General features: G+C 32.2%; 3 protein-coding genes across 7 annotated transcripts; 1 reads left to right on the top strand and 2 right to left on the bottom strand.

Moving 5' to 3' along the window:
* Positions 1 to 2734: 2734 nt before the first annotated feature.
* Positions 2735 to 3160, bottom strand: LOC121127787 (adult-specific cuticular protein ACP-20). Its single transcript, XM_040723278.2, has one exon. It carries the CDS (start codon positions 3158 to 3160, stop codon positions 2735 to 2737), a length of 426 nt encoding a protein of 141 aa, XP_040579212.1.
* Positions 3161 to 11118: 7958 nt separating this feature from the next.
* LOC121127785 (cuticle protein 19) lies at positions 11119 to 11666 on the bottom strand. The gene has a single exon (XM_040723276.2). The coding sequence runs from the start codon at positions 11636 to 11638 to the stop codon at positions 11231 to 11233; it is 408 nt and encodes a 135-aa protein (XP_040579210.1). The 5' UTR covers positions 11639 to 11666; the 3' UTR covers positions 11119 to 11230.
* Positions 11667 to 18559: 6893 nt separating this feature from the next.
* On the top strand, positions 18560 to 23741 carry LOC139907009 (uncharacterized). 5 transcript variants are annotated; one of them, XR_011783306.1, is made up of 4 exons: positions 18560 to 19419; positions 19719 to 20983; positions 21101 to 23208; positions 23265 to 23741. XR_011783306.1 is itself a non-coding variant. In XM_071892943.1 (3 exons), the coding sequence occupies exons 2-3, from the start codon at positions 22627 to 22629 to the stop codon at positions 23397 to 23399; spliced, it is 717 nt and encodes a 238-aa protein (XP_071749044.1). In that variant the 5' UTR covers positions 18560 to 19419; positions 19719 to 22626; the 3' UTR covers positions 23400 to 23741. The 5 variants fall into 4 exon arrangements, 2 of the variants coding, with proteins under 2 accessions (XP_071749044.1, XP_071749043.1); XR_011783305.1 differs by having other exon boundaries at positions 19719 to 23208; XR_011783307.1 differs by having other exon boundaries at positions 18560 to 18738; positions 19719 to 23208.
* Positions 23742 to 24629: the final 888 nt, after the last annotated feature.

The following is a 24629-nucleotide window of genomic DNA, read 5'->3' as shown; positions in this document are numbered from 1 at the left end:
TGAGTCGTGGACATCCTTTCCTAAATAGATTCAATTATATTCCAAACCTGATTGAACATTCGTGTGTGCTCATAAAACCTTAATGATTTGTTGGGGAGTTATAATTGTAAGTCCTTTTTGACTCAGAGCAGAATTGGGGATCGACATCCGAGTAGTTCTAACAAATGTCTTTATTAATATCCTTTTCTCCTTCCTCTCATGTCTTATCTAATGAAACGTCATAAGCACTATTCGTTCTCTCCTCCAAAACATTCTTCAAATTGTCAGAGTCACCATGTTGATTTTCGTTCCTATTTTTTTTAACGGGCCCATTCTACATGCTATTAGTAGCTTCATTTTATGTAATTATATTATCTTCTCCTGGTGTTCAATACTGGATTTGTATTGGGGGATGCTAGTTAAGTAACCTTGTGTTATAATATGTTAAAAGTAATTATTTAACACATTGAACAGTCTTGTTATTTTGTCCTCAAAACATATAATTTAGTCTAATTTTCCTACTTTCAAAACCAAAAATTATTTCATATCTAAACTATTGCAAACGTGTTGCTTACATGAAGAGAGATAACAAGATATTACAACTGTCTCTGCTTCCCTTACAAATAAATATTCAGTCTTGTGAACGGAACCTAAAATTCAATTTGGTTCCATGGAACGTGCGTTGAATGAAGGGAAAGGATTTTTTTTAATATTGAACGCGAAAACTGAGATTTTAGCGTTCCATTTCAATATTACTTACCAAAAATTCAAGAAATCAAAGTTTATATTTATTTTTTTAGGTTTTTAAATATGATTAAAATGGCAGATACAGCAAAGACGAACGCTTGGGAAACCTATTTTGTAGCAGTGGCTAAGGGTGCACTTTTTGAAGGATCTTATCGAACATACAAGTTTTTACTACTGCACCTTAAGTCGAACTTGACCTGTTCAATAATTCTAAATCATGGGGCGAGGCTCATCAAATGGGTCACTTAAAATATTAAATTCTTCTCTTTTGTATTTTACAGGGCTGCAGTATAGTCCTGTTGGAATACACCCAGGACAAGCCTACCTCCTTGACGATGTCTTGGTAGTCCTTAGCCCCAATTTTCAAGACTTCCTTTTCCCGTCTGATGCCACGATTCCCAGGAGAATCGAAGCTGGAAACTTAGTCTGGTTGACCGACAGAACCTCATCAACCGTGTAAGTGAGGTAGTGGTCGTTCTTGGAGTTTCTCTAATGGTCCAAGGCTCAGTTTTACTTGTCTTGTTGCTGTGCTGGGCACGAATCAAATTGGTTATAGTTTGCCTTTTGACCTCTATCTCGACAATGAATGAACCGATTTTTGTCAGTTGTAGCTCCATGATTATGATATGATTGTAACACAGAATGAAAATAATACGACTAACGTTGAACGGAGAGAAAAAAATGGAACGGAACGCTTAACACCCTGTAAATATTAATAAGTCTGGAATGAAAATTGAAACATGATATCACAATAATTCTTCTGTATCAGCACTTTCCTGTATTTATAACAATATGATATAGGCAAGAGGGGCTAGTTCACAAGATTTTGTAAATTAATTAGCTTCAATCACTCTGAAAATTATCACAATATCGCGTTAAGAGATCAACGAGTGAAGTTGCAAGAAATAGCAAACACTGAGCACCTGACTATGAACAAATTTTGAACATCTTGTATATAAAAAAGCTTTCAGGAACTGGTTTCCACGTTTGACTAAAGAAATCCAAAACAGCAGGCAATAAGAATAGCACAATTTTTGGGACACACAATCGACTACACTTTACTCTAAAAGCAAAGCGGCTTCATCTTAACATGTTGTGTTTCATTACAACAATGGAGCTCGTGAGGCATAACCCCCTTCCATAATCTAAAAATAAAATTTTGCTTGTAGGAAATATTTTAATGGCAAAACAGATTAAAAAAATGTTTGTTCAAGTATTCTTTTTTTTAAAAGATCATAAAATTCTGCAGAAATCCATGATTTTTCTGCTATTGCAACGGTAAAGATAGTGGAGTTAGTGCCAAAATATTACGCCATATTTTCCCAACCTGGCTCCCAGTGATTCATTAATGTTTCCAAACATGAACAAACTGGATTCAACCTTTGCGTGTTCTCATAAAAGACAGAGAGTAGATTTGTTTCAGAGTTATAATTGTAAGTCTTTGTGGGCTCAGAGTAGAATTGAGGAACGACATAGAGTAATTATTGCCAAACTCCTTGTTTATTTCCTATTCCCTTCCCCCTCGTCAGAACTGCTTGCAGCTGATTTAATGAAACGTCATGACAGCTATACTGCTCTCTTGCTTCCAATTAGTAGTACACATTGTAACTCTCGAGCAAACCATCATTGTTACTCTTCATTTATCAATAGCACACTCACTAATTAAAATGTGATACTTAAATGATCTGTCTTCATGAATTAAATAATAAAGATATCAGCTTAGGAAAATAAAAAAATCCTGTTCAGAGTGTTCACACCCCTTTTTCGAGGACATATTTTGCACACCTCGGGGTATTTGTAATTAAACTTTCATGAGGGACACTTTCCTTTCTATATTGTAGCAATTATTTTGATATGGAAGAATTTTGGTTATTAATTAATTTAGGAAATGTGTATTTGAATATCATAATTTTAAAGAAAAAAGAAGTTTTTTTAACAATATAAATAAAGGCAAGAGAACAAAGCCTCCCAATGAATAACAATGGATAAACATATCCGTATTCAAAATTTAATTATGGTACACAGGAACATGCTTATAAGATGGAGGTGAAGGCTTATAAGGACTAGGATGGTATGAAGGCTTTGGATAAACTGGAGTTCCCTGATATTTAACATCAGCAACATACCCATTGTAGTGATCTGCAGTGTATGTTACACTTTGTAAACGACCATCGGGAAGAGCAACTTGATATGATCCAGAGACAACCTTTGCATCCGAGTTTTCTTCAGCTCCAAAGTTAAGGCCAGCATAGTCATCATTTACTCTGTACTGATAGGAGTAAGGCTTTGGTGATTCATCATAATGGGGTCTGTAAGGAGCAGGTTTGTATGGAGAAGGTTGTTTATATGGTGAGGATTGATGAAATGAAGGGAATCCGTGATCTCCAAGAGTAAAGGCAACAAATAAGGTAGAAACTATGATTAAACGAAGCATTTTCTATTTATTTAAATGGTTATTTTTCAAATCCTTGTTCTTAAAGTGTTGGAATTCAAATATTATTTGAACTGATGACAATTTTACACAATCACATTGTTTTTATAGTCATTTGTTTTATTGTGTTTTTTTTAAATGCTTCGCGCTTTTTATCTGTAAAGGCTCTCAATATATTTTATAATTGAACCAGCACGTATTTTCTATGGTTTTCAAAAATTTAATCCATCCATTTGAATTTGACATTGTAAAAATGAAAAACCATATAACGATGTATCATTAACAATAAAATATTGAACAAAAATATAATGAAAATAAATCATTACAGAGGACGTTTCAGTTGAGCTTTTATTTAAAAAAAAAAAATGAATTAGATTATGGCTATTGCTGTGAATTAGTTCAAAGCAAGAAAATTTGTTATAATATAATCAAGGACAAAAAGCAATTAAGACTTAAAATTGACAAACATGTAACTTTGATTAGTACAGGAAGTAAAATCTATAAAAATAAAACAATAATATTAGTAATTACATATTTTAATAATTGCATTAATTTGTTTTCCATGATTTCATACATTTGCATGGACATTTATTTTGGAATTAAGGAGAAATGACACCAATTTTTGAAAAATTTAAAGAGTTAGACATTGAATGGAAGAAACATGTAATACCTATTTATGTCCAGAAGCAATTACTATCGTACTATCTATCTCAAGGCATGTAGATCTTCATATAGATAGGGGCACACAATACAGGTTTCATAATGCAAAAAATGAACAATAAATTATAAATATATATATAACATACAAATTTCAATTATAAATACTTAAAATATAACATGGTGTTACCATAAAAGTTTACCTGGGATGCATCAGCCCCAGATAATCCCCTCCAAATCGAACATAAAAGTTGTGTTATAGAAATACCATAGACGGTTCTAGGAGGATTTGGCTTATAACGCTTTTGCCTTCTACTGTTTAGCCTAGCACCGTTTTCCCCCTGATACTTTTTTGCCTTGGTTAATAATTAAAACACAGGGAACTGCAACTTTTTCTAATATAAGTTTATTAGTGGATTTTTTACTATGGTATTCCAGCTTTTAGAAATTAAAAACAAAAAGATCGCAATATTCAAACCTTAAAACGTAGATTTTAAAGCATTTGGAAGGAATCACAAATTTACTGCTGCTACAGCCCCCTGCGAACAATAATTGTCGTTCGTATCCAGTCCATTTCTTCATCAACAGGTCATGAATATATATTGAAATCTCTCCTTACACCCGAACGAAATAAAACTTCCTTCTTAGTAGTTGATAAATAGCAAATACAAGAGCCGATTGATTTGTAGAGTTGTCGAGCTTTGAGGATTGAATAAGATAAAGAAATCTTTATAGTTTGAGATTTAAAGTAATAATATCATTAACTAACTATAATTATTATTTCACAGTCAACTTCAAACTTATATCAACTCAGAAATACCATTTCTAGGATGGGATATTGAACATCGGCGACAATGAAATTTTCAAGGGAATTACATTCTTAAAGAGCGAATCGAATTATATAGATTAGAATAATAATTGTTTTCATAAATATATATAATAAAGTTAACATAATATATAATTATCTTAACATGTGTACTAGGGCGTCTCATTTTTGGAAGGTTCGTTAATTTGATTTTCTGTTGTGCATTGATGAAAAAAAAAAATATGTTAAAAAAGTTTCAGTCTTCAAAGGCTCTATTCGTGTTCTCCCAATTCATTTCCAAAATACATTTTTAAATTGAATGGATCTATTTGTATTGTTTTATCTATTTCCATGTCAATTTAGCAAAAATTGACATCCTCAAATAAAGATTCAATGCAAACAACACTTTTTGTGTCATACTCATATTTTAATAAAATAAGTAAAAACGTTACAAGGCAAATATGTATAAGGCGGACACGTCCAAGGCAAAAAAATTCAAGGCGAATCCCCATGACACGTTAAAAAACATAGAATGATGATGTGAAGAAGAAGTTGATGCCATCGTAGTTGACCAAAATATTTAATTGAATATTTAATATTAATGTATGTATATGATCTTTAAATATTGATTTCTCATTAATTTGGACAACCACCTATGTATATATCTTACGAGCAATGTGGACCTTTGGGTATTATGGAAAATACCCGTTAGAACAAGCAATGTGCAAAATGGTCGAGCAATAAATGAAATTTCCAATAGAGTGGGCAATCGTTATTTTAACTTCCCTTTAATTTTCAGGTGAATTGATTTTGTGTAGTTTGATCATTATTAAATACGTAATTACAAGAATTTTGATCATTAAGGATTTGATTAAGATACAATTTCATTAAAAGCAATTTTTATATTTTAGTAATTTGTATTAAAATAGCACTGAATTACACATCTAGTATATCAAAATCCATGGAGCATTCAATTATTCCATTATTCTCATCCCAATTACTGTAAATCTTTCATTTAAAAATATTCACCTCATTAATGAGTTGCAACTTATACACAACATATATTCATTTACTTATATTTTCTTGTTGTGAACCATTTCAACTTGACAAATGTTTGTTTTTATTAGGATTTAGGCATGTAAATGAATCGGTAGTCCTCTGTCATGGTATCCCAGTGCTGACTGATAGTGAATTTGGCGGCCTCGGTGTTTGGATGACAGACACTGCAGGACTTCTCCTCGACATACACGCAAAATATGTATTCAAAGGGGGTTTGCATCAGGGGTGTAGGGCGACCAGAAGTGTCAAAAAGAGTTCAAAAGAGTCTTGCAAGGCAGGAGATGAGTTTCTTTCATTGCTGGTGTCCAAATTGGGTCACTCTCACGAGGCTCTTTCCACCACTTTTTGTCCACTCTCTGGACAGTCTGCTGTGAAACGCTGGAGATCTCTTTCTTGGGCCCTCATGGGCATGAGCGGATTGGATTGGTCTGGGCTACTTTCTTTAACTTCTCCGGATCCAGTTTGGCCTTTTTGAAAGAGCCCTTCTTCTTCTCCAACGTGTCGGACCTTGTAGATGTTGCAGACATAAGGACAACATACCATGTTCTGGTAGACGTCATGAAGACCCTCCTGGCCTTCATGACGTCTACCAGAACGTGGTATGTTGTCCTCATGTCTGCAACATCTACAAGGTATGACACGTTGGAGAAGAAGAAGGGCTCTTTCAAAAACGTACTCCTGCCTAAACCTGTATATATATTATTATGGATTTATAAATGAATTTACACCAAAGATAAGCGAGAATTCTTCTTTTACAGGGAGATATTAACAAATAACAAAAAAGAAGAAAGAGAAAATGCATCAAACGTTTTTCTTTTTTTAATCGGTATACTTAGTTTTTTCTTTACATAAAACCCTTCCTTATATATAATATTCATCACATAATATCTCTGAATCTTCTATAATACATTGAAGGTTAATAATTCCACACCTTGAGAGATCTAATTATTTATTTATCAAAATATTTTTTAGAGTAATTTGTCTAATTTCTAATTTAAATTTGATTTTTTCAACCGGGGTAATTGTTCCCAGCTACAGGGACAATTATAGCCTTTGATGCAGCACATTCAAACAGAGGGGGGGGGAATATGTAGTGTTATAATCTCTGAATAGATTCAAACAATATGAAATAATATATGTTGATATCTTATGGTAAATTTTGGCAAGCTTTCAGTCACAACAACCCATGTGGCTGCAGTATACTTTCACTTCTATTAGGCCCCGTGCAGGATCGACAGGTATCCCCATTTTATTGTCTTAAAAAAAGTTAATTTTAATAAAATAATTAAAAATTTATTTGCAAATAAAATGGTAAATTTTTTTTTGATATTTTTTTTTATATCAAAGAATATTTTTCTCTAAAACAGGGTATAAAAAAAGACCTCGCTTTCTATTTTCTGACAAGATTATATAAGAAATTAAATTCTGATTTCCAAAAATGTAAGAAAGAAAAGAGCTTGTCACAAGTATTTTTGTATCAAGACCTATTCATGCTAAAACCGGTCCTGCCTTAGTATCTGTATCGTTAGTAATGACAATTTTCTAATGAAAAGACAATTTTTAAGGATGAAAAAAAAGGAAAAAATTTGGTTAGATCTTGTCTTTGTTCTTTTTTTTATTATTTAATGGAACTTAGTGGTGTTAACTTCTCCCTCAAAAGCAAGCATTCTTGCCTATCTTTTGTTTAAATTGCTTTGAAAATGCATAATGAAATAAATAAAAATGAACTTTCATATATGTAAATGTTTTCCCTACATAATTTTTTTTTAATGTAGAAGGTTCTCCTCTTTCAATCAGTAATTTTCTCACTCTCCCGAATCATATAACAGGCAGCTGATAGTAACAAGGGTTTTAATTCAGTTATACCATAAGTCTCACTCCCACCTTCTTCTCGTGACATTTTTTTCTTTACAGAAATGTCAACTCTACTTATTCATACCCAGATTTTGATTTGAGCTCAAGACAATCCTCTAATTGTAAGGTCAGCCTTGCCTGAGTCAAATCAGTTACGAGTAATTGAAATCAAGTTATAATGTGTTGGAACTACCCTAATGAGTCAAAGTTCAAACACTTTCCTAATATATAATTAATAAAACTACCTTGGAATCAAGCTTTGATTGTGTTTAAATCCATAAATTACATCTGTTTTAAATATACAAAAAAAAAACCAGAAAAATATTTCTTTAAAAGCATATAATTACCCATCGATCTGTTTTAAACAGATAATTCAAAATTGAGGACATCTAGTGAAGTGTTTTATAATATATATAAACAATCATGTTTTAATGTGAGTGTCAAAAAGTTCTTGGCTTCCTCAACAATTAATAATTTCTCAAGGATAAAATAAGAAAAAACACAATTTGAGACGGTGTTGTTAAAACAATCAACCGACAAAGTGATTAAAAAGATGTACTTTTGTATAATTAAATTACTGACGAGATGTTACCTTGTAATAAAGTAAAGCCATGGATATTTGTGGAAAGAAATATGAATCTTGATCATGTAAGAAAGGAATTTACTTACATCAAGAGATTCTAAGCATCATTATAACATTATGCACATTTATACTTTCAAACAATGCATCAAGTACTTTTTCCCAATTAATTTAACATTTCAATTCGTAGAAACATTTTTGATTATTTAATTGACCTAGTAGAAACCAAATACTAGTATTTGGTGTTTGTATTACAGACACTGCATGCCTTCCCCTGTGTAGTCAAGGGGGTCGGCATCAGGGCTGAAGAGGGACCATTAGTGCCAAAAAAGTTCAAAACAAGAGATGGGTTTGTTTCATTGCTGGTGCCCAAATTGGCCTGTCCACCCTCAAAGGGCCCTTTCCACCACTGTTTGACAGCTCTCTGGACATCTCCTGTGAAACCCCGAGATCTCTTGCATGGGCCCCTATGGACAAGAGGGGATTGGATTGTGCTGGGCTATTTTCTATAACTCCTCCAGGTCAATTTTGGTCTTTTTGAAAGATCCCTTCTTGTTTCCCAACGTATCGGACCTTGTAGATATTGTAGACTATTGTCTTGGAGACGCACAACGTCAAGGTCTTAAGAAATAGGAATTTGTCAATCTCGTTCAAGTGTCATTTTTTCGACTTGTACATAAGCTAGAGAGCTCAAGTTTATTTTGATTTGTAATTAATTGTCTATGCTTTAATATATCGGAGTATGAATTAATTTAAATCACTCAAACTTCATTAATTATTGAATTAGTAAGTATTCAGATTTCAAAGGACCACCAAGTATTTGAACTTCTTTTTGTTTAAGGTATCTTAAAGAAAATGTGTGCAACATTGGAATGTCAAAAGTAAGGAATTCCAGTTTTGGTCTCTGTTTTATAATTCATTGATTATATATTTACATATTTATAATTGAATTTTTTTTTTTGAGCTAATAAATTGTTAAACTGTTCAAATCGAAGCTTCCCCATATAAATATAGGCCACATTTAAGAGGCATGGAAGTTTGTCTGAGAGATGTGCTATTATTGATGCATACAAAACCTGAGGATTGGTTATCAAGTGATAAATTAGGATTGTCCACTCATATATCCAAAAAAAAAAAAAAAAAAAAAAAAGTTGTTTTCAATTTTTTTCCAAAAGTTTAATGTTCTTTAAATATTAGTGTATATCATTTTAAAAAAATATATAAAATATATATAATTTCATTTGGAAATATTTTTCCAAAAAATTTAATAGATTTTTGAGTAACAGTGGACTTTTGAAAAAAAAATTCAAAAAATGTAATATTTGAAATGTTATTTTTGAAATAAAAAGAGAATTAATTTGTTGAACTTTTTACTAAAAATTAATTTTTTTGTGAATAGCTATGGATCTTTTAATTTTTTTTATATGAACAGCTATGAATTTTATAAAAAATTTTCTCCGAAAAATACAATTTGTTTGAAAAATCAATTATTTTCTTGATAATTATGGATTTTTGAATTTTTTTTTCCAAAAAATTTAGAAATTAAAATTTTGATTTATTGTCAAAAGAGAAAATAGTTATAGATTTTTGGAATTTTTTTTCCAAAAAACATAAACAAACAACCAAAAACCAAGAAAAAAAAGATATATATATTATATACAATCTTGCAACGGTCCTGTAACTATCCTTATTGGACTCAGACTAGAATTGAGGATCGACATCAGAATCATTCCTTACTCAATCTTTGTTTTCCTTTCTTTCCGCCCCTCATGCCCCGAGCATATTAAAGTAGTATTTTTTTTATTAAATGCCATATGTTTTATTAGTTTAGGGGATGAGAAAAACGAAATATACATGTAGATACATTGTAGATCTTATCTAGTGGAACACATTTTATTAGTTTCAATCCAGAATGACATTGGTGCAGAATCACGAAGGAGGACAACAAGACATCTTATCTCTGAACAGAGCAAAGTGAGAAGGTTGTAAACAGCAAAAAAGATTAAAAAAAAAAAATTCAAGGCAAACAAAAATTTTCGCCAAAATTTTGCTCTTTTCTGATGACTTTTTCCCCTCTGTGAATGAACAGAACAACCACATCATCACAAACGAACATCCAGACAATCTCCAAGCTTCAGTGAGAAAAGTCTTCAGAACAAAAAACCCTGTGGGCAACACAGGCAAAGTTCGCCCTCCCATTTTTGTGGAGAGGAAGGAGCGGCTTAATACAGATGCTTACATCGAACTTATGGATACAAATGTGCTTACTTGGACAGAGAAAAGTTCGGGGACACCTTTGTTTTCATTCAAGACGGAGCTCCGTGTCATTGCACCGCTAAGACCCAGGCCTTTCTGAGAGACAACTTTCATGACTTTCGGGGACCTCAACATGTGGCCCCCTCCTCTCCAGACACGACCCCCTATTATATGTAGGTACGTCTTGAGGACAGGGTGTGTGTTACTTCTCACTTCCCTCAAGAAGGGGGGACCAAGCTCGAGTCTGAGATATTCAAGGGCAGTATAAATCAGTAATTAAAAACTCAGGAGCTAAACTGTAATTAGTTTAATTTGATAAAATATTCTGTCAAACAGTTTTTTGGTCATATTTATTGTCTACGGGAAACGCACGTCCCTCCCTACTACTCCGACGTATGATAGCGACTGACTGTATTTCCAAGAGTGGCACTATCTTGTTGAAAAATCATACAACTATCTTAATGATAATATTATTGAATAAAAAATAACATTTAAGTACGTTTATGACATAGAGACACTTTCAATTTTTGTCTGCGCATGCGCCCAATATTTTAAACAAGCTACAGACTGTCACATCACTTTTCGTATAATATATATATTTTTTGTAGTTTGATCATGCCTTATTGCCAAATATTATAAAAAATAATTTATATTTTCGCAAACGGTATATTAAAATTAATTAAAATGTAAAAAAGTAAGGGAAATCAGAGCACTTTTCGACATGATATTATTCATTAATAAAAGCTTGACCTGTTTCAATATTTTTATTGATTCTTAAATAATATTTTAATAAAGTACAAATAAAATATATTACTATAATACAAAATTGTACTTAGAAATACAAATTAAGCTTAGTACAAGCTTATAAACGGTATTTAGGTGCTGACTTGTAGATGGGTCTAGGAGCAGGTTTATATGACTTGGGAGCATATCCTAGCTTGGGTTCGTATTTGGGATAAATGGGAGTGCCCTCATATTTGACATCAGCAATGAATCCAGCATAATCATCTGCTGTATAAGTAACGGTTTGAACACGACCATCGGGAAGAGCCACTTGATAAGATCCAGAGATTACTTTTGCATCAGAGTTTTCTTGTGCAGAGAATTGGGTTCCAGAGTAGTCATCAGATACACCGTATTGGAATGCATAGGGCTTTGCTGGCTCATCATAAGGAGATGGATGGTAGGGCTCTGGATGATAGATTGGAGCATGATCAGCAGATACTGCTGCAAAGGCAACCATTGAAAGAATAAATACAAAACGAAGCATGATGGTACAAATTGAGAACTGATGCTTTTTTCCTATCAGATTATGCAATTTATACTATTTGAAAATGCGTACAAATAATTAAAGGCCAGCTTTTTCATTGTTCATTTCTCAATGAAATATTAATATTTCATAGAATGGACATACCGACATATTTTTACAAGATATTAAAATATTTAAAATAATCTTTATTGCTTCAGTTTTCCCAATAATTAGTTTTTGTTATTTCCAACGTCATATTGTTATACAAAAAAAAAATCAGTTATAGGTTTTCACCTTCATTTCCCCTGTTTTTACTTATGTATTTATTATTAAGAAATAATCCTTCGAGGGTTGATGTCATCGGTATTATTTTAATTATTACTATTGATTTGAATCTTATGGCCAACCTTCCACAAAAAAACAACAACAACAACATAATTTTACCTTGATTAAAATATTCATAGTTGTGGTTTGCAACGCTTGGAAACTACTCTATATATATGTATATTTGTATGATTGATTGAATTCAACTCTTTATTAGTAATTTTTCAACAGTTCTTTTAACTGATTTCAAGGACAATGTTTTTTAAAACATACATTTAACAATAACGGTGATGGATACCACATGTTCATTTAATACATATTGAAATAAATTAAAACAATTTTTTATTTGATTAAACTTAGAGATATACCAATGTATCGGAATCATCAAGAATCGGCCTTTTCAGAAGTATCAGAATCAGGTCCATAATACCAATTCCACCAATACCTATGCATAGTTATTTATATGAATAATTTTATTTGAGCTTATTTTTTGGAGACAAAAGTACGGTTATAAATAAATAAGTAGCCAAACCAGACAACCTAGTTTAGACAAATTGAAGAAATGAAAATAAGGGAGGGGGAAGGTCATAGAAAGATTTTACAAACTTCCAGGTTTGCACAGGAAATTTACTTAAAAGTAACAATTTAGAAATAAAAACAGTTTTAGTCACTCATATATTTGAATTGTACCATGAGTCGTTCAAAAAGTCTGTAACGGTGGGAGTTGGGTTGAACAATTAACTCTGAAACCAGTCAATAACTTTTCACTGAATATTTATTTTTGTATAATATTATTTATAACAAAACTGAAGTCCCGTTCATATGTTATGAGTCAAGTTAGAGTCATCAGTATCCGTCCCGGGTCCATTAATAAGACACGTAGCCAAACCAAGAAAATAATAGTAAATAGCCTTTTGTTAGTTTCGTAATTATTATTATTATTATTTTTTTTTTTTGCAATGAGGATGAAATTAGATCAGAGTCCAGGGGTAAACTCCCTAATACGAGACAACCAGAAATTACACAGAGAATAATTAATTTTTTTAATTTGGTAACAACTAATTATGATTTTTAAATTAATCTATTTTTTTTACCTATCCGTAATTAATAAGAAGTTAAACATTAAAAAAGTTTTGTTATTTGTTTAAAAAATGTCTTTATACATAACAAGGAATTGGTATCAGAATCGTTCATAAAGTTGATATCGGATTCGGAACTGGAATCGACAAAAAAATTAGTATCACTACATTCTTAATTATAATCATTAAATATTGACGACAAATTGATAATTGGAAGTACATAATATTCATCCAACTTTTAAAATACTCCTAGCTACGAAAGGAAGTGGAAAAAAGCATTGAAACTTATTATTAGACTATAACATCTTCATTATTTCATTATCTACTAATATAATCTACATATGTTTATATGTTGAGAAATATAGAAATACAATCTAATCGACGTAAATTTATGGTAATTGTCTCATGTTTTATTTTTAGATTATTTTGGTTTAAAAAAATAAATAGTGTTGTATCGACTGGAGTCGAGTCGTGTTGTTAAAGACGATACATCAGAAAAGAAAAAAAACTACCCATTAATTTATTTATATTCAATGAACTACTTAGTGTATTACTAACCAACTGAATCTAGCTATTTTTAGCGATTTTTAGTACATATTACATTGATTATATTTAAATATCAGTATTTATCATTAGCATCAAGTAGTATTACATACAATTTATACGTCTTTTTTCATTAATAAATCCATTTGATGAAGTTCTATCAAGATTTATTGAAAATTTGCCTCTTTATGCCGTAAAAATATCAATTTTTCGACCTTAAAATAGCGTTTGCTTCAACTATGATGCAATTTATAATGGGCGTGAAAAAAATCTATAGAAGAATATTTACAACACTCTTAGCGCCCGTAGCAGACGCAAAAGTATTATAGTAGTCTATTTAATTAAGAAAATAATGATCATGTTGTCATCGTTTCCCATAAGGTTTATAGCTTTAGTCCAATAAAATCAACTAATGGCTAAACAACGCTGACAAATCGCAGTAAAAACGCTGTGCAAACATGTTATTTGATAGTAAACATTGCTCTAAGTTCTACTTTCATGTTATAGCTATATGGTAACGAAATATTTTGAATTTACGCTTTATTAGAAATTAAGATAGTTCAAAATTTATCCGCCCTTGGCAAATATTTAGGGATTGATACGTTGTATTGATGCAAATTGTAAAATTATTAATCTACATCTTTTTATCACGATGTAATCTTTGTTTGTGTCGTTCAACCTTTTCGTTTGAAGCTTAATTAAAAGGCACAAAATCAGTTGCTAGTAACGCAAATCTTCCCAACGGATAGAATCTTTATCTATAACACTAGTCAAGAAATGTTTACCTTTGGATTGGAATCGTCGGTTTATGATTACTTTTATCTCAAAGAGACAAGAAAAATACTGTACTAATTCTTCTTCTTTTTTTTTTATCTTTTGTGTCCTACCAAGAAATTTTCATGTACTATAAATAAATTTTTAAAATTGATAAATGTAAAAAAATATTTTTCAAACAACAAATCTTGAGAAAAAAGGTAGAAATTTCAGTTTAATAAGATCATTTGAATGTTTGCAAGCAATCAAGAAAACACTATCTCAATCCAAAAAAAGATGAAATTTTTGACAAGTCTAATAGACTATTCTCACCCAACTCGGCTAATACGTGCATCACTTATAAATTATCAACTTAATGTCTTTGTATTGTTCGTAGAAATTGAATTTATTCTATATACTTAACAATTTTACATTAAATAAATAGTACTAGAAAATTTGCCTGAAGGTAAATTATCCTTTGAGGAAAAATGCCGGAGGCAGAACATATAAAGTTTATCCAAATTGGGCTTTGGAACAAAATAACAATTGAAACATAAATATATTTAGCGTATTTTTTCCATTCTACGTACTTTTTTAAGAATCCTAAATATAATGATGAAATTTGCTTCGTTTAGAAATGGAAATAAAGAGGAGATTTTTTTTTGTCAAAAGTAAGATAAATATGAATTTTAACAATCCTTCTTTATTTTCAATCAAAAGCAATAGAAAATAATGCAATTATTCGCTTAATATTTTAATTCAGTCTTTTAATAATAAAAGTAAATAAAGCAAGGACATTGCCAAAAAAATAAATTGTCTTTAAGACAAAACTTAGTTGATTTCAGGCAATTTCAGGAGTGTCATAGGTTTAGTATGTCGTACCCGAACCGGACTGTGGAGTGGATGCATAAGAACTTCTCATCCGAGCTACCTGAGCTTCGGGCGAGTCATGAAAGATGTTTGCGGCCTGGCGTCATCTTGATGATGTATTGTTGTCTCCTATTCACCAATGTTAAGCTGCTTCAAACGGCGGAGTTGTTCAAAGTAGAGGGCAGAATTGAGCGGGAATTTTTGATTTGCTCGGACCACTGTTGTGCAACACGAACAACAAGAGTATAGGTGCCGTATATCAGACATTTTCTTGGTCGTTTTTGACGTCGTTATCCCTTTTAGGTAATAAAAATGTAAAATATGGCGAATTTCTTCCTTTGATACCTTCATACTCGACGCACAATAATTCACAGCTGAATTGATCAAGCACAATACTGTCCAAGAAGCGTTTGTAGTATACCCTCCTACCTTATTGAATGATCCGATGTTGCTAATAATGAAAAAGATATATTTATTTATAAAATAGGACGTGGGAAATACGAAATTACTTTTTCCCCAAGCTAATAATATATGATAATTATCAATTCGAGTACTATGGCATCTCACTGTCAAAGGGGTACGGAAGTTACAAATACCTACAAAAGAAAATATAAGGTAAATTATATTTTGAAAGGGCTGATACATAACATGTAAAAGTAATTATATATTTAGAATAACAACCTACTCTTATGAACGTGTATTCAAGGGAGTTAGAACTCCAGTCAAAACAACTCTTATAAATATCTTAGATTGATAATCTAATACTTATGTATATTAATTTTGTTCGCTCTACTTAGGTTCGGAACACAGTACTATACTTAACTGCTATATAAACCGGTACTCCCAGCCTCACTACGTCCTAAATGAGCCAAAGAACGCCTAATAACTCTAGACCATACCGAGTATTACCGCTAGTATTTAAATAGTTTAGAACAAACTTATTTATTTTTGTGGAATATGTAATACAAGATATCCTTGGTTGCATTTAATATGAAGATATCAAGTCTTGCGAAAAATGATAATTGTATGTAACTATTCTTGTATTGTATGTACTTACTATTCTAAGGTCATCAAGAGATATATTCATATGATGATAAGAATAGTACAAATGCTATATAGTTTTTGGCATTTTTAACATTAAAAGCGTTATTAAGGCCATGGTGTTAAAGTTATGAATAAGTGAATTTGGTTCAATTTTTAGTATTCAAATATTTGAAAACAATTGTTAAATGTATTTATCATGTTTAGAACTCAAGTCATCTTTGTTTAAAGTTGAAAACCGTTGGTTTTTTTCAGAGCCTCATAGCTCAAAGAAAATCCAGAGATTGTAAAAATATATCCTTTCATAAATGAAAATCTGAACTAAAATTTTAAAAAATGAACCTATACAATAACTGTCTATATCATTGTAAGCCCATCACCATATTTAAAGGATACAAATTTTATTTTTGGATTGATTTTAACAACTTCAATTTATTCGAATTCACTCTTCACTTATTACCGGAACAATACAAAAAGTGCAATTGAGGTGCAAATCTCAGTTGTTCTGAGGGTTGCACCTTCATTTCTTCTTATCCATATTTTCTACTCTATTCATTCTCAACCCCCTCCTTCATTTTACTTATAAAAGTTCAGCTAAATATACAGTGAAATTGGTGAGGGAAAACCCATATGCAACAAAAAGAAGAAGGACTCAAACTTTTTACGTCCATTAGTGGACTGACCTTTAGTTCAGCAACGTTTTTGATATTAATATACTTTTAAAAATTTATTTAGACACAAATCACTCGAGGTTGATTTAATGATAACTTCTAATGGGTTAAAAAATTTATATTTTTACTTCAAAAATCTTTATTATATTACATTATAAAAGCTACTTTGTTTTACGTAGCTATTTAAAAAGCGATTTTATGTGACGTCAGAATTGTTATATCTATTTTAGGAGCCTAAACAAATAAGTTTTTGTAAGAATAAAACCCCTTTTTTCATTTATATTATGCGAAATAGTGAATTATTGGACATCAAAATAGGACCAACAAATCATGGACTTAAAACTGACAGTCTTTAAAATAATGTATTATCTAGTTTTATTATATATCTGACCATAGAAATGATTAAAAAATATCTTATTACATGGATATATAGAATCTTATTTCCATGTTGTAGACACAAATTAACTATTAAAATTAGTTATTGTACTTTTTCGTTCCTAATCACTAAGAAAAATTATACAAATTTAAACATTTAAGAGGGATTTTCAGTAGATATTACTTTCATTTTATTCAAATATCACTGTTTATCATTGGTATCAAGTAGTATACTATACAACTGTTAAGTTTTTGTTTTTTAAGCCATTTAACTAAGTTAAATCAATATTTATTGGAAACTTGTACATTGTATGTTGTAAATGTATCAAATTTTAATCCCCAATCATGATGCAATTTATTAAGTAAGTGACAAAGTTCTTTAAATGATACATATTTCTTTTTTTTAAACAATATAATTCATTATTACGGAACTTTAAAAGTGTCAACACTAAACCTCGAGTAATTTCTGTGTATCATAAAAAAAAAATAGTCAAATTAGTATTGTTGATAAATAGGTCTTTTTTTTGTGCTTACAGATTTAATTTATTATAATGTATGATTCTATTGAAAAAATTGATCAAATTATCAACTATTAAAAAAACAAAAACAAAACAAACCATTAACATAAGCGACATTAGTATTTATCAAAGTAAATACAGCCTTAAAATTGTGATTTAATATTTGTCATTCGTATATTTTAGCTATTTATTAATATTAGGTTTCGGTCTGAAAATTCTAGACCATTTAAACTAAGAATAATATAACTTTTTTTGAACTGAACTAATGAACTTTGATCGGATTGATCTAAAATGACTACCCAATGGATTATGAGCGTTGTTAAATTATATTAGCTTATAAGAAAAGTTGATTAGAGTGGCGCCGTCTTCTGGTACAATAGTACAACTCCCTTATAATATTATTTAATGAGTTTCTTTTTGCTTTTGTTATTGGTCTCTTACGGTATGTATATCATATTTCATGTGTATTGTGAGTATATGTTAAGATTTGAATTAAATATAAACGCTGGTATATTCAAATTAATTTGATTTGTTTTTATTATAGGAACGCTCTAAATACTAAATTACTCATCAGTCATACCAACATATTTTATTTTTTTCAAACTCATAATATTATTCTTTCATTCTTGAGGACCGAAACCAAAAATCAACCAGGTAACCATGACAATTTGAAGAATGTATTGGGGGAGAGAAAGAATAATACAAATCACGTTTCATAAGATCAGCAATGACAAGGGAGGAAAAAGAAAATAATGAAAACAAGGATATTTGCTAGAATTACTTCGATGTCCATCCCAATTCTACTCCGAGTCAAAATGTACTTACTGGTATAACTTTGCAACAAATCATCAGGGTTATGCTCCGTTTTTTATGAGCACCCACGAATTTTCAATCAGGTTGTGAATACAATTGAATCTATATAGGAAAGGATGTTCTCTACTCAGGTAGTAAGTAATATTGACAACTGCTATTAAAAAAGAAAAAAATAATTCTTCAGATTACCAATTCCAAAACAATGGACTAGCTAAAATATATATTGGAATTTCATCACAAATAACTATTTAGTATTTACGTTTGAGAGTGTACTCATGAAAAATGGGATGTAACACTGATTTATATTCGATATTGTTAAAGAAAAATTAATTTTTAGCCAACATCTAATTACTCCAGACAATGCTGTGTTCTATTACTAGTATAAAACATAGGTATGTTACTCACATAGAAAAATGAAAATTTTATGTTGTGCTCCTAAGCTAAACAATGTCACACAATAAGCAAAAAATATTTTAATTAGTCTGCTTAAGGCTCTATTGTCAACATTGGTAAAAAGTTTAAAGTGTTTTATATGGGTACAAAAGATGAATAGAAAATGGGTCCAATATGTGTGACAGAAATAACAGATTCACGATTTGAAAACGATTAAATTTGATCATCCATCTGATATTTCGATTTCAACCGAAATATCGGTCCCATTAGCCTAGAAAAATTGACGTAAGATCAAACCGAAGACAAATGTATCTCGGACCGAGCTCATAACTATTATTTATGTTTTTTTTACGTATGTTTTTCTATTATTGTTTGCTTATTTCATGGCCATGCTAGTATTTGTTGATTACAAGAGTCAGTAGGTATGTAATTTATTCTTTATTAATAAACAAATAAGATCTTTACAAAATAATTTATGTTAATTAGGAATTAAATAATTCTCTCAAATAAATTACCTATTTTATAAATACACATATCAAATAAGTTTAAGTTTAATTTATTGAAATCTACAAATGCTAAATTTAGTAATATCTTTTTTTTTATTTAATTAAAGAGGTTCTATTCAAAAACCAAATTGCTGAGGAAAGGTTAAAATTTCATTATATATAAGTTTTTTACATGTATTCCATAAATCACTTCTTTTTTTTTTTTGACATTTTAGTCAATGTATCCATGTGTTCATCCAATCAAAAGTATCAAATACATTAAAGGACCAAAATGTGAAGCCTAAAATTAAATTAATTCAAGACATATTATGTATTTGTACTCATAAGGAAGAAAGAAAATTAATTGAATATTATAAACACAAGGCTAAGTAACAAAAAGGACAAACAAAGCATTCGGCTTTACCTCATTAACACAAAAAAAACCAGTCTATTTTATTGTCAGCTGTCGATGTGTATCCTTATTTTCCTGGACTAAGTCTTCTGAATATTGATTGGTTGAATCAAAATTTGCCTTTGTTAAGTTATGAACAATTTTCATAACTTATTGAATAATAATTCCATAGTCCAAAAAAATTTGCTCAAACTTATTTTGGGCATTTTTGTATGAAAGGTTGCAACATACAATTTAAATAACGAAGTGAGCAGATGTAATTAGTAAATCTCTCTGTGGTGAAGTCTGAGATTCTTAGCTTTGGAAAAGTTATACATAAAAAGTAAAAATTGAGTACAAAAGTGATCATAAGAGCGGTTACTGAGCATTGAACATTATACGCATTAAACCATATCCAACCTCATAATGATAAATTTATTAAAATAGAATCTATCAATTAGTAAATAACTTCCTATTATATCCTTAATTTATTTTGGTACATTATTATCTGTTGTTAAATTGTTGATAAGTGATATATTACTTCACACATACATAGTTTGAATGAAGAAATATTGCTATTTATATTTTTCTGTATGAACTGACTGAAGCACTGGATGACATTTTCCTTATGCGATAAACTTTGGCATATTGTTTAAATTGCCATAAAGATGATCGTATTGAATCTGTAATTTTAGCAAGTTTAATTGAAAAAGCTAGGGGAGCTATATTTACAATACATTGAAAGATGTTGGCACATGTGTTGCCATTTCTAATCTTCAATGAAGCCTCCGTCAATCTATGACAGATTGTAATGATTGAATTGGTGACTATGGAGTTCGAATGGTCATTAGCGGAAGCCTTGAGAACTTCCATATTCGGAGCCCTTGTCCACCAGGTCCTCCCCTTGACATGCCGCCAGAAGGAAAAGTCCAGCAAGCTGGCATCTGGCGAGTATGGTGGCACATTGTTTTTGACCAGAATAGAAAGTTGATCTCCAGGAAGGTATGTGTAACCTTTGGTGTGTGCAGGGCCGTACGTTAGTATTGCACTTTGTCCGCTTCAGCGGACCAAAAAAAAACAACCTTACTCAACCGTCCACCAATCATATAGGTATGTAAATATAGATGAATTAAGTCATAATTAATTATTAAAATCTATTATATATGTGTAACTTATGACCAACTCATAATAGTACTGAGTCATTATAATAAAATTACATATTTGTAGCACGTCCACCCAAAAGGAAGCTAGATAATTTTTCTCAAAATTGACCATGGAATACATTTTCTCTGTAGTCAACAACATCAATATTCCCTCTCCAGAGGACTCTGAGACTAGCGACAATGTCCAGGGAGGTTAGAAGAGCAAGACTGAGGAGATGGAGTTTGTGGACGGAGGCCCAGAGTACCCTGTCGTCTTCATGAGCCAGCTGGGTGGACCGATACTTACCGGGCGGGAGCCAAAGCGGAAGGACATCCAGACCAGAACCAGAGTGAAGACTGAGCGGGAAACTGTGCCTAAAGTCGAGAGAGATCATCCTCTACAGCCCAAGTTACGAACATACAGTCCTCAGATAGATGTCAAATACTCCAGAGACTTTCAATATGATTGGTTCCGCAAGTTCCCGTGGCTAGAATATGACGAGGTTGAAAAGTCAGCCAAGTGTTTCGCCAGTTCCAAATTTTCCATTTCCAACCTTGGGAAATTTGAGTTCAAAACATGGAAAAACAGTTCCTTGTTGAAAGTTCATTCTAACAACAAAAAACACAAACTGTCGATGGAAAAGTGGATCAATTTACTCACATCAAAGAGAAAGAATACCTCGGTTCTCGGCCATGTTCAGTCTCAACATGCTGAGGAAGTTGTGAAGTGGCGAGCTTATTTGAAGTATCTTTTCCAAACTGTTGGGTTCCTCGCAAAGCAAGGATTGGCTTTTAGGGGCGATTCCGAAGCAAGAGAAAAGTTGACGGAATCTAATGAAAACAATCGAGGAAACTTCTTGGAGCTTATGTCCCTGCGTTCACACGACAATCATATTCTCAAAGATAAACTGGAGGCCGAAGTCAAAAAATTTGGTTCAGCTGGGGCAGGTTTTGCCAAATGGACTTCACCTGACATCCAAAATGAGCTGATAGAGATTATAGCATCCAAAGTGACAGAAAATATAATTCAAGATGTCAAGACTTGTCCCGGCGATGATGACTACTGGTTCTCTGTGATTGTTGATGAGACATCAGATATGTCAAACACGGAGCAGTTCAGTCTGTCACTGGGATATCTGACGAGTGAAGGCATCAAGAAAGAGAGCTTCCTCAAGTTGTAAAAGTTACCCAGGCTGTCAAGGATCTCAGCCTTAACCCCGCCAGCACTGTCTCCCTGGCCGCGGACGATGCTTCCAACATATCCGGCATCAAGAAGGGTCTTGCCGCCAGGTGGAAGGAAGCAGCCACACTGTGTGTCTACATCCACTGCTACGCCCATGTCCTCAATCTTGTAGTCAAGGATCTTCTCTGAGATATAACCCTGTTGAGAAATACAATGGGGACAGTACAAATTTTATACAACTTCATTGAAGGGTCAACAAAAAGGTCAGCAATCTACAAGTCGGTGAAGATAACAAGTAAAGATGAGGAGCATGCCAAGGTGATGACCCTGAAGAACCAGTCTGCTACCCGCTGGAGTCTCCGCTACGATGCTGTACACGCTGTATCTCTAGGGATGATCAGAATCATGAAGATAATGAGAAATATAAAATGATGAGAAAAGATAAAGATACATTGTCGAGTTCAACAGCAACTTCTCTGCTCAACAGCATCTTTAGTCACGAATTTGTTTTCGGCATTGAACTGTTGAAGACACTCTTCAGACACACATCTAGCTTGTCAGATGAACTTCAAGGCAGAAAGGTTGACCTAACGAAGGCCTGGAAACACGTCAACCTAGTGATTAGGACTCTTGAAGATCTTAAGAATGAGAAAATCTTTGAATCAATCTGGAAACTTGCTGAGTTGAAGTCGTCTGAGATGAAATCAGTATTTGACCAGGAGGACTCAATTGATTTGGAATTCAAGGAGGCGAAGATTCCAAAGAGAATAAAGTGGAAAGGAACAACTGAATCCTACTTCCGTGAAACACATTTCGAGGTTGCAATCAATAAGATTGTATTAGAGCTTGAGAGCAGATTTGCCACCGACGATACAAACATCACAATGGATCTCATTGCAATCGTCAATGACAGTGAAGTGGAGACCTGTGCCATTAAGCGTGTCGCCAAGCACTACAGACTTGAACTCGAGCAGCTCCATTCAGACCATGCAATCTTCCAGCAATTCAAGGTTAATATAATAATGTTTCATTTTGCATTATATGTTTAAAATTTATGTTTCTCTAGGCAGATATTGACACAGAAGACATGGTTTCGTCACAAATTTGCTGTGGAGTTAATAAGCTCGGCAGTGTTCCGCCTGATGCCGGAGCTATACAAGGTGATCGTTATCCTGGCCTCAATGTCCATCAGCAGCTGTGAGGCGGAGCGGTCATTCTCCTGTCTCAGAAGGCTCAAGAACCACATGAGGACCACCATGGACCAGGAGAGGCTCTCCTCCCTCACCCTCTTGAACATGGACAGGGGGATGGTGGACAAGGTGCTCCATGAAGACATGGACAGTTTGATTGACACCTTTGCGTCAAGGAAAGAGAGGAAAAACTTCTTTTTCTAATCATGATAAAGAACACATGCATTTTTTTCTTCATTTTTTTCAAACACATCACCACGTATACATGCGAGTTAAGAACATCAAGACTTGTGAACATAATTTATTTTCTGTCGATGTAATCGTTTCATGGTATATTATAATCTCGTTCATTATCTTCATCCGTTATTATTTTAAAAATATTTAAGGAGGTTTAAATTGTTTGACTTAATTGTATAGTTCAAAAAATTTCTCTCATTCTTGCACCGTGCATTTTATACTCCATTATACTCCTTTATTTATGAATAGGTCGGCATTGACTTTCCGTCTAGAGTTATTCCTTTTCATTTTATTTTCCCCAATGTTTGCCTGAAGAAAATAATGGTCAGACAGTCCATTGGACAATATTCTTGCAAGATTTAATCTATGCTGTAGCATTTGCCCTGTTTAAATATCCCACGTTCACCATTGAAAATCAACCGTTCACCCTTGTAAAGCGGACCGAAAAATCTTCCTGACATACGGCACTGGGTGTGTGTGCCAGAGTACCAACTTTTTCAAGCTCATCTTGATGCTAATATAGGCATTAATTGACTTCTTGACAGTATAAATAGTCTGCTTGCATGCCTATCTCAAGTTTTGGATCTCTGTTGGTGTGTGTTCCAGTCGAATTAGAGCAGCAAGTTCGATCTTTTGTCTCTTTTTGCTGCCTTTTATTTTTTTAGGAGGGGTGTCAATACACACATTTTGTCAGCTGATTAGAGGAATTATCAATTCCTCTCACGTGTTTTTTATATTCTTCTCTTTTATAAGAGTCCAAATTTTAACTACACACCCCGTACTTCTTGCCACAATTATAATACAAAATATCTTCTTTGTCTGATTCACTAGTATCTTTGAATTCTCACGTATAATCACCCACCCAGGCTTGGAAAAGTGAACAATGTGCATGCTGTCCGTTCATTTTTGTACCAATTAATAATGAACAAGGAATAAAAATAAACGACGTCTTTTTTTTTCACTATCTCTAAGAGTTCATTTAATGACTATTTTTTCCAAACATT

Source organism: Lepeophtheirus salmonis, chromosome 13 (genome assembly GCF_016086655.4).
Source record: "Lepeophtheirus salmonis chromosome 13, UVic_Lsal_1.4, whole genome shotgun sequence".
Taxonomy (NCBI): Eukaryota; Metazoa; Arthropoda; class Copepoda; order Siphonostomatoida; family Caligidae; genus Lepeophtheirus; species Lepeophtheirus salmonis.
The sequence above is the reverse complement of the archived record's forward strand: the minus strand, read 5'-3'. Positions and strand labels throughout refer to the sequence as shown.